The sequence below is a fragment of the Dama dama genome, chromosome 21 (genome assembly GCF_033118175.1).
Source record: "Dama dama isolate Ldn47 chromosome 21, ASM3311817v1, whole genome shotgun sequence".
Classification (NCBI taxonomy): domain Eukaryota; kingdom Metazoa; phylum Chordata; class Mammalia; order Artiodactyla; family Cervidae; genus Dama; species Dama dama.
The window spans coordinates 74,674,261-74,685,641 of NC_083701.1; the positions used below are offsets into that span (position 1 = coordinate 74,674,261).

Genomic DNA, 11,381 nt, shown 5'->3' on the forward strand with positions numbered 1-11,381 from the left:
AGTACTATACCTCATCTTCACTTATGTTTAGGGGAGAATCAGAAGAAACTAAATTATCCAAAAGACCTTCAAAGCACTGTAGGTGTGATGAGTTTATTTCTGCCATGTTTATTGGCTCACCAAATATGTTCTTACAATCTAGGATTCTGAGCTGTGGCAAAGTCTGGAGCATAACTGCTCTGTATCCTTGGAAACAAATCATTCAAATGAAAACTCAAGCATAAAAAAAAGGTTAATTACGCTTAGAATAAAGTAAACTTATCAGCTACCACATATATCACCTGAATGATAAAGTAAGTTCTGGAATGCAACTAATAAACTAACAAAAAACTACTCAATTCTTCTCCAGTGTGCAATCATTAAATACAGAACAAACAAAACTCTATGCCCAAATCCCTCCCAAACAATCCTCCTGATGAAATCAGAAAGTTAGTATCATTTCTGCATTGTTCATAAAACTGCCTTAAAGGTATAAATATGCATGAAACCAGTAGCAATGTACTCTAGACAGGAGGCCAAACATACCCCTTGCTTATCCGTAATACAACTAGTACAGATGTAAATCAGGATGATAAGAATAACAATCAGAGATCAAAATTTTGCTAGTGAGGCTGTAAGTATTAACCAGCTTACACATTTCTGCTTTCTTCTCTTACACTACATATAACTAGGATTAAAACAGGCAATCTATTGAGTATTTAAAAATACGATCATCTTCCTTAAGTACAACTAAATAGGAGAAATCTGGCAAATGAACATAAATTTGGTTTTTAGGCTAACAAAAATGTTTTAATTAATTTTGCTCAACTGCAAGTAAAGTGGTTGGATAAAACTCCAAAAGAAAGAAGTCTAGCAAATTAACATTAGAAATTTTAAGGAAAGAAAAGTAATTTCAGTAATAAATAACTCTGGGGAGTGAGCAACTGTGTTCAGAGAAATACCTCGTCTAGGAAAGAAAGTGAAAAACAAGGGTTCAAACTATTGGAACTAGAGGCTCTTGAGATGAGATTATTAGAAAAAATAAATCCAGCTTCTGGGTTAGTAAAGGAAAATAAATTGTCTTAGGGATAAGGTTTTCTTCTAAGAAAAGGGTTTCCCTCCCAAACAGAAATCTGTTCTGATTTTCAGGGAGATTCTATTATTCTGTGGGCTTAGGAAAACAGGTGATCTCAAACCTAACATAGTCTTCTGAAAGTAAAACTATGAAAGCAGGTTTCCATTCTGGGAAAAGCCTTCTTATAACTGCATATTAATGAGACTACAGCCTCTTCAGCCAACTTCTATCCAAAAAGATCTTAAGAATGTATGTTCATATTCTACATTTGAATCCTATTGTTAGGTTAAGCAATTTGAGATAAATGAGTTCTAGAAATGGCAGTCTGGTCCACTTTATCTTCACAGATCTCAATGATTTTGAATAAGATCAAATGGCATTTCACTAGCATCTTCTATACATCATATTAAGTTTAAGCTTTCTTCTTAAAAAAATCATTTACTTATTAATAATTTAAGACATTCACATGTTGTAAAATTCAGAAGACAGTAAAAAGTTTTTCTAACATTTCCTGATTTTCAGCTGCCCTTTTCACATTTCCTGATCCCTACCCACCAAATACTGAAGCTAATTATTATTATCAGTATTTTTGTGAATCCTTCTAGCTATTTTATATGTATACTCAGCAAACACACAGTTATCCTTTGCACACAAATAGTAGCCTATTATACACACTGCTTTGCAACCTGCTTGCTTTTCTTTCTCTTAACAGTGGTATATCTTGGAGATAACTACTTATCAATAGCTATAGAAATTCTATATTCTTTTTTTGTATGGTTGCTTAGTATTATATGAATATATCATAAACACAATTTAATTTTGAAGCATCATTTATTAAATATAAAACTGTCTAAATACAATTACTTATCTGTTCAGTCTGTATCCCTCTTTTAACAGTAATTTAGTCTTAAAATAATTTATTTGTAATTATATTCTTCCAAAAATATTAAGCTGCAAAGTTTAAGACAAATTAAAGGAGGTCATAAACAGTAGTTGCAGAAAATAAAGAACCTTTTAATATCATTGTTACAAAAAGTATTAAGTGAATCATTCATACCTGGTAAATGACAGACAGGATTATCCTCTCCATTTTTTTCCAAAATAAGATTGGTCAAGAAGTGTAATCCTACTGTACACTGAAGTAGGTGATGGATGCTATCGATACAGTTACTATGCAGGTCAATATATCTAAGTTTATGTTTAATTCCATGAAGAGGCATCAAACCTGCAATACGAACAATGCTCTTGTGATGTCACAGCAGTCATTTTTCTAACAACTCATTAAAAATAACTTTCATATTCGTTCTGTTTCAAGAGGCAAAAGAGCTGCATTAATAAGACTCTGCTGCAAAGAGTTATCTAGTGAATAGGCTATCAGCAAAGTGAGCTGTTGTTTTGAAGAAATGAGGGTTTGGCATCTCTTGAGGCCAGAGCCTGGGGTACCTAGGCTCTGGTTCTCTTCCAACCAAAAAATGGGCCTCCCCAGACCCATGCACTTTTATGAGAATAAGAATAAGGCAATGGCTTCCAAGTTCTCAACCAACACATCTTTTTAAATGATCAGACATAAGCTAATACTCCAATTGTATTGGGTTGAGTATAAAACAAACACCAATAGCATCCCTTTGATTTAGTTCTCACATAAGCTCACCTAGAGCAAGGTGACATCATAAACCAGGTTCGCAGTAGAGGCTCCTGGTGCCGGCACAGCCCCTGGCCAGCCTGACTTCAGCCGCAGCTGCAGCACACAGGGGTAAGAGTTCTACTCAAAACGGAGTGTGCTGAGCAAGGCTTAACCCCGAAGTGTGAGGCAGTCAAAACACCTCCAGGAGCACCCCTCAACAAGAGGAGAATCACCTGCGGCGGCAGGCCCTAGCTTCCCTTCTTTTGGAAGGGCCATTCTTTCAAAAGGACCTCTCTACTCTGCTCCACTGAAGGTCTTAGTGTTCAAATTTTGCCTGGCTTAGTACTCTCCATTCATAATTACACAAACTTCTAGTTGTTTGAAAACATTAACACAAATAGGAAGAAAAAATATAAAAATTAATATAAAAACTGCCCTAACATAATAATAAAAGGATAAGTACACAATATAGTACCGTGCTTAATTGCTCAGTCATGTCCAACTCTTTGTGACTCCAGGGACTGTAGCCCGCCAGGCCCCTCTGTCCATGGGATTCTCCAGGCAAGAATCCTGGAGTGGGCTGCCATACCCTCCTCCAGGGGATCTTCCCGACCCAGGGATCAAACCCAGATCTCCTGCATTGCAGGGGATTCTGGAAGCCCATTACAGTGGTATACTAACACTATTGATAATAATGTAAGAGGACTCACCTTTCTTTTCTTCCATTTCTTCAACCTGACTGGAATACTCTTTTCTCCTCAATGATCTTTGTTTCTTGCTAACTTCTACTTATCTTTTTTACAGAGCTGCCTCTTTTATTTTCTTCATAGGCTTTATCACTAACTTCTGTTCATCTGTCACACCCTCAGAAGTCTTCTTTGACCACTCACTACAAGATCAGATTTCCTGTCATGTATTCTCATGCGTACTCAACATTTCTTCTTAATTTACCGTCACATTTCCGAGTTCCAGTTCCCTGTTACCTGTTCTTTCTCTTAAGTTGCAACTTCACACCCTGTTTATGTTTCAATTTTAAAGTGCCCCTAGGGGCTCATTTCTGGTCCTCTTTCTCTAGCCACAGACTCTCAGAATCTCCCAGAGTCATGACAACGAAGACCACTGAAGTGCCGAATCTACAACACCCACCATGATGCCTTACCCCCAAACCGCAGATCACACACACACACACCCCCGATGAGGTTCTCAAATTTAAGACAGAATCCTTAACTCTTCTTACCCCTGGCACACGTTTGTGTGCGCACACACACACACACACACACACACATATATATACCTCATGAGGGTCTCAAATTTGAGAATCCACAATTCTTATCCCTGCTCCAATCTTTGCCATGTCAGGAAATAGCACCATCTTCCACTCATTATTACAAAGAAAACTCTTAAAATACCTTTTGATTCCTTTTCCCTTCACTTCCTCATCTTAATCAACAAATTCTATGAACTTCACATGCAAAACCTATTATTTACTTCTCTATACTATTTCCATACTAGTCCAAGGCCCCGTCATCTCACACCCAGACCACTGAAAGAGCTTTCTAACTGGTCACTGGCCTTTCACTCCTGTCCTACTAAAGTTCATTCTTCTTCACTCACTCAGTAGCCAGAGTGATTCTTTAAGCAGATGGATTAAGCACTTACTGATTTTTTAAAGCCTTTCAATGGCTTCCTATTGTTCTGAGAATAACGTCAATTTCTCACCCGGCTTATGAAGCTGCATGTGATATGATTTCGCCTCTTTCCCAACTCTTTTCTTAGTACATTAAGCCACCATTTGCTACGCTGTAGCTGCAGCAGCCTTTTTCCTGTTCCTTATCCTGGCAAGCTTGATCACACCTTGGTGTCTCTGCATGTGCTTAATAATATAAACTGTCATTACCTACTGAAGTGCTTTTAAACATATCATTTGAAGAATTATCTATCAGAACTTATAGTTCTGCATATTATACTTTCCTTTGGACTGCAGACAGATAAAATTAGTCAATCCTAAAGGAAACCAGCCTTTAATATTCATTGGATGAAATGATGTTGAAGCTGAAGCTCCAATACTATGGCCACCTGATGTGAAGAGCCAACTCAATAGAAAAGACCCTGATGCTGGGAAAGATTGAGGGCAGGAGGAGAAGGGGATGACAGAGAATGAGATGGTTGGATGGCATCACTGACTCGATGGACATGAGTTTGAGCAAGCTCTGGGAGATGATGAAGGACGGGGAAGCCTGGTGTGCTGCAGTCCATAGGGTCACAAAGAGTTGGATACAACTGAGCGACTGAACAACAACAAAATTATATATTCTATGCAGAAAATATATAAATAGAATTTGATGTGCTTTAACAAACATATATGGTTATGTTACCCTTACCATGGAGATGAACATTTTCATCACTCAAAGCACTGTGTCCCTATGTAAATCAATCTTTTCTTGTCTTCAATACCTGGTAACTATCTCATTTCTGCCTCTGTCAGAATATCATACACATGCTGCTGCTAAGTCACTTCGGTCGTGTCCGAATCTGTGCGATCCCATAGATGGCAGTCCACCAGGCTCCGAGGTCCCTGGGATTCTCCAGGTAAGAACACTCGTATGGGTTGCCATTTCCTTCACCAATGCATGAAAGTGAAAAGTGAAAGTGAAGTCGCTCAGTCGTGTCTGACTCTTCACCACCCCATGGACTATAGCCCACCAGGTTCCTCCGTCCATGGGATTTTCCAGGCAAGAGTACTGGAGTGGGGTGCCATCGCCTTCTCCCGATATCACACACATAGGATCATACAATATAATCTTCTGTGATTTGCTCCCTTCAATTAGCTTGAGTTCATTTCAGTCCCTCACTGTGTCCAACTCTTTGCAACCCCATGGACTGCAGCTTTCCTGTTCATCACCAACTCCAGGAGCTTACTCAAACTCATTGAGTTGGTGATGCCATCCAACCATCTCATCCTCTGTCATCCCCTTCTCCTGTCTTCAATCTTTCCCAGCATCAGGGTCTTTTCCAATGAGTCTGTTCTTTGTATCAGGTGGCCAAAGTATTGGAGTTTCAGCTTCAGCATCAATCCTTCCAATGAGTATTCAGGACTGACTTAAGATTGACTGGTTTGATATCCGTGCTGTCCAAGGGATTCTCAAGAGTCTTCTCCAACAGCACAGATCAAAGGCATCAATTCTTTGGCACTCAGCTTTCTTTATGGTCTAACTCTCACATCCACACATGACTACTAGAAAAACCACAGCTTTGACTGGACGGACCTTTGTTGGCAAAGTAACATCTCTGCTTTCTAATATGCTGTCTAGGTTGATCATAGCTTTTCTTCCAAAGAGCATCTTTTAATTTCATGGCTGCAGTGATTGTGAAGCCCAAAAAAATAAAGTCCATCACTGTTTCCCCATCTATTTGCCATGAAATGATGGGACCAGATGCCATGATCTTCATTTTTTGAATGTTGAGTTTTAAGCCAATACAAGTCTCCCTCACTGCAGGTGGATTCTTCTCCAGCTGAGTCACCACGGAAGCCCAAGAACACTAGAGTGGGTAGCGTACCCCGTCTCCAGGAGATCTTCCCGACCCAGGAATTGAACCGGGGTTTCCTGCATTGCAGGCGGATTCTTTACCAACTGAGCTACCAGGAAGTCCTCACTTAGCATAACTTACTTAATATTTCTAGATTTACCTATGTTGCTGCATATATCAATAGTTCACTCTTTTTTTTTTGGGGGGGGGGGGCTGTACATGTGGGATTTTAGATCCCTCATCAGGGCTCCAACCCACACCCCCTGCACTGGAAACATGGAGTCTTAACCACTGGACTGCCAGGGAAGACCCAATAGTTCATTCCTTTTTATGCCAAGTAATAATCCATCCTGTGGATGTAACACAATTTGTTTATCCATTTACCAGGTGACAGACATGTCGGTGTTTTCTAGTTTTGGAGATTATAAATAACCATATAAACATGATAATTTAAAATAGAAATATAATCATTTTACCATTCATATACAAGTCTTTATAGACATGTTTTCATTTCTGCTGGGTAAACACCTAGGAGTAGAAACGCATGATTATATGCTTACCTTCAAACTATTTTCTGAAGTAGTTTTACCATTTTGAATTCTACTAGTAATGCATGCAAGCTTTAATCTATCTCACCGACATTTTGTATTGTTAAGTTTTTCAAACTATATCTAGTCTAGAGGTATAAAATGGATCTCACTGTGATTTTAATTTGTATTTCCTTAATTACTAAGGATGCAAAACTTTTTTTTTGGTGCTTGTCATTTTGATATCCTCTGGAAAAGAGTCTGTTCAAATCTTTTGCTTATTTTTTTTAGGGGGCTGACATGATCTCATTTATTTATTTCCCCACTATAATGTAAGCCCTATGACAAGAAACTTAAATAAATATTTGTTGAGTAAAACTATCTTATCCAAGATTCACATTTTTAAGTTAAGGAAGCTGCATCCAAAGAACAATATACTTTGCCCAATATCACACAGCAGAGACAGAGCTATGGTTAATACTCAATTCTAATACTTTCACATTTTGGGGGAAAAAATGTTTTTACAAATTAAAATATTTTTGCTGCTTTGCTTAAGGGTAGGGACTAGGTCACTGTATTTTATTTTTTGTGTACTAAATTCTTGGCATAGGATAGTATTTTCCTAGCAGGGGAGAAAAGCAAACAAATGAAATAAGACTGCTTCAAATACAGTATTGATAAGGATTATGAAGCTAATTAGGGGCTTCCCAGATAGCTCTGTGGTAAAGAATCTACCTGCCAATACTTGAGATGCAAGAAACGGAGGTTTGATCCCTGGGTCAGGAAGATCCCCTGGAGGAGGGAATGGCAACCCACTCCAGTGTTCTTGCCTGGAGAGTCCCACCTACAGAGGAGGCTGGCGTGGACTGGGTTTGCAAAGAGCTGGACGAGACTGATTCACCAACAGACAAGAAGCAGCATGAAGATAATTACAGAATTTCCCTGGTTCTGACAGATTATTTTAAGAATCATCATAAAACTTTGCTCACTCTGTTAGTGTATCACTGTAAGTCATTTAAAAAAGATTAACAGTTTTTAGTGTTCTTAAGACATGGAAATGTCAAAAAGAAAAAACCCTTTGTTTGACAGTCAATTTGCTATAGCCTTTGGAATGCTACGCACCTATGTTACATTGAGCATGGTAGTGCTAGCCACATGTGGCTTTTTAAATTGAAATAAAAATTTAATTAAAATTAACTAAAATTACAAATTCAGTTCCTCAGTGTACTAGCCACATTTTGGGAGCTCAAAGGCACACCTGTCTATTAGCTGCCATACCTGACAGCACACACACAGAGTGTTCTCATCACTGTGAAAAGTTCTATTGGAACTGTTCCTCTCTATATACTGGTAACAGATAACTCATCAATTCTCTAAGATTAAAAGTACATCCCTCCCAAAGTATGTCCTTTTAAACCAGATTTTTTTCTGTAACTCATTACTCTAGTTTTTATTCCTGGTTTTTTATTCATCTATAGCTTCAGCTCCAGCAAAAAAAATATGACTGAGAAACACTCTCTAGATGAGATTTTAAGTCAAAAATTATTTTATTATTCAGTTCTACAACATGCAGAGCTGTATCACTCATTACATGTGGTCAATATTCAGCTTTATAGAAAACAGAAGCTCATCTACTTACCACTAAGATCATTTATGTGGTTGTAAGATAAATTCAGTCTAGTCAGATTACTCAGTGCTTCAAGACCTAAAATAAAATAAAGTCATTATAAGATTCAAATAATCAATTAGGATTATATAATATTACAATACTATTTCAGATTGCTTTGAAGCAAATCTACAGTCTGATAACAATGAAATCAGTTTTACTGGTACTTTGCAAAATAATTTTTTAAAAAATTGGTAACGTTTTTAAAAAAACTTTTTATATAATGACTTAAAAATTTATGAATATTTATCATCTTCCTTACACAAAGTAATACATGAAAAGCACTTACAAACCTTCTATTCTTGTGATCAAATTACAGGACAAATTTAAAGTGCATAGTTTTGTCAGAGTGTTTAGTCCTTCAATTTGACTTATTTGATTAGATGACAGATCTAAATGTTGTAAATTCCAAATGTGATCAATGGATGTGATCTTTGAGATGTTATTGCAATGCAGATTGATGGCATGAAGAGCTGAATCTAAAGATAACTCTGATATGCTACAAAGGAAAATATATAATATTAAAAACAAGTAAAAAATGGACTTAAAAATCATGACTAAAAAACTAAAATTAACCAAAGAGCATGTAGATAATATGCAGGTACTCTATTCATTCTATAATAAAATTTTTCCTACTTATGGTAGCTTTGAAATGTCTCATAAGGTGCAATGTTTACAACCAGCCAGTATTTGGTACTATTTATATAGATAAGTAACTCAATCAAGAAAGGAAAGGGATGCTGGGCATTTCTCGGTTTTATATGCAGTCATCAGTATAAAGCAAAAGCAATATTTATAAAAGTTCAAATCTGCACTTTTTTTGCTATGTTGTTTGAGTAAATGAATTAGTCTCTCTAAACCTGTTTCCCCTTGCTCATTTAATCCTCACAACTCCAAGCAGTAGGTATTTAAGGATACAATTTATAGAAAGTAGGTAACTTGTCCAAGTTCTTGTGCAAATTACCTAATTGAGCCAGAATAAATATGGATCTGACACTTGAGTTTACAATCTTACTCTCATCACTGTCTGCAATGTCTGTTTAACCCAGAATGTAGCTGATTTCAAAATAAATCACTAGCTACAGCCATTCGTAGTGAAAAAGTCCCTGTCCTCCCTTGCTGAAATTTGGACCGCATCTCCTCTAGACAGAACTCATCTTTTCATTCTCTGAATTGCTGCCATTTTTAACTAGAGTCTCTTCTGAAGATAGGAGTTCCAGGAATATAAGCTACAGTAAACATAATTCAGAGATGCTGGAACTGGGGCACACAAAATCAGGGGCATCTCTTCCATGTTTTGTAGAAGCCACAGTAAAGCTGGAGGAAATCTCACAGCGGGAAAATGAGTTAGCAGTCAAAGAGTAAAAACGGAAAACAAGGAATTCAGGTTTGCTTGCAAATTAGTATTAAGAATCTCAAATTTAAAATTGAAACACATAAAGTTTGAATACATTGTAAGATCAGTTTATGCTTTACTCTTCATACTGAAGCTCGTAAGAACCCCTGGCAGAAAAAGATTATGTGTTTCTAAATTTCATATAGCACTCTCTGCATGTAGCTATTTCTAATATTTTCCAATTATCTAGCTTCTGTCATTTACTGGGTATTCCCTGGTAGTTCAGACGGTAAAGAATCTGCCTGCAATGCAGGAGACTCAGGATGAGCTATTATTTAGTGCCAGACCGGATGCTAGTAACACATGCTGTTAATGACAGCCATTTATTTTCTGAAACATTGTTTCTGGAAGATAATTTGTGCAGATATCTTAGTATAGTTATCTGTCTTAAAAGCAGACCGTGAAATTAGACAGAAATGATTTTGAATTCAAACTTAGTCCACCAGCTGCATGAAGTTGGGAAAGTTATAAAGATCTTCTGAGTCTCAGGTATGTCCCCTGTAACATTACTACCTTGCACAATTCTGAGGATTGATGATAATACAGTCACACACATACATGGCATTCAACGTGGCAGCTATTATTAAATATAAATAGTCCTTTGGAAAAAACACCTTCGTGAAATTTTCTGGCAAATTTTAGATCGAGATCCAGAACAAGCTATTTTAATTATCAGCAGGGTGCGCACAGAGCGCAGGCAACAAAGAAACCACGTTTGGGAAAGGCAAAGACAAGCCCACAGTGGCACAGAACTGCCTGCCTGGGGCTTTAGTGTGGCTAATTACAGGGTGTCAAATGGAGAAGGGGAGAGGGGTGAGAATGAAAAAAAGCACAGGGGCCAATTAGCAACGCAAACCAAGAGCCTACCATCGTGCACACGTCTGGGCTGCATGAAACAAGGAAACGGTAAACTAAATAGGGTTAGCATTTTCAAAAAGCGTGAACAATACACGTATCACAGCGCTCTGCAAAGGACAAATCAGAATGGGGGCAAAGAGAACCGAGGCAAAACCAATGAAGAGCAGCCAAGTCTCACTTCACAGCTGCCAGAGACACTCCGCTGCCACTTTCTGTCACAGGGAAGGGGCAGAGAGGACAGAACCCGAGAGGGCCAGGAACGACAGAGCGAGCAAACGAACAGCAGCGGTGAAGAAAGGACCCGCAAAGGCTGGCAGGGACGCGGGCAGTCCCGGGAGCGGAGGGCGGGCGGCCCGCTGGACACGAGCCTGGCTCCTCAGCAGCGCGGCTGTGGCGCGGAGCGGCGGGCGAAGCCAGACGCCTTCGGCCGCTGCCTCGGAGAAGCCCCTCCGCACCTCCGCTCTCCCCCGAGGCCGCCCGAGGCCCACGACCCCGGCCCGGGGCTGCGCGGGCCGCTCCCGGCGGCGGGAGCGCCCTTTACCTCCGCAGGCCTTTGTCCATGAAGCACAAATCCCCGCAGGTGCTGTCGCCGTCCTCATTCTCGACTTCCGCCTCCCCCGGCACCTCCATGGCACCGGCGAAGGGGAGCGGGGTCGTTACCGGCGCCCAGCGCAGGGCCGAGAGCCCGGAACACGCCTCCCGGGTTGGCGGAAGCCCGGCCCGAAGGG

The 11,381-nt window shown here is 39.2% G+C and overlaps 1 protein-coding gene across 5 annotated transcripts in view; it reads right to left on the reverse strand.

Annotated features, from left to right (window-relative positions):
• Positions 1-11,381, reverse strand: part of LRRCC1 (leucine rich repeat and coiled-coil centrosomal protein 1) — a 38,904-nt gene extending 27,523 nt beyond the window's left edge. For 2 of the 5 annotated variants that reach the window (XM_061123843.1, XM_061123840.1), the window contains exons 1-5: positions 11,195-11,381; positions 8,693-8,898; positions 8,373-8,438; positions 2,112-2,279; positions 11-186 (exon numbers count right to left, since the gene is read on the reverse strand). In XM_061123843.1, the coding sequence (XP_060979826.1) occupies positions 11-186; positions 2,112-2,279; positions 8,373-8,438; positions 8,693-8,898; positions 11,195-11,283 (705 nt within the window). In that variant the 5' untranslated portion in view covers positions 11,284-11,381. Of the gene's footprint in view, positions 1-10; positions 187-2,111; positions 2,280-8,372; positions 8,439-8,688; positions 8,899-11,194 lie in introns of those variants that run through there. The other 3 variants (XM_061123841.1, XM_061123842.1, XM_061123844.1) reach the window with 3 other exon arrangements.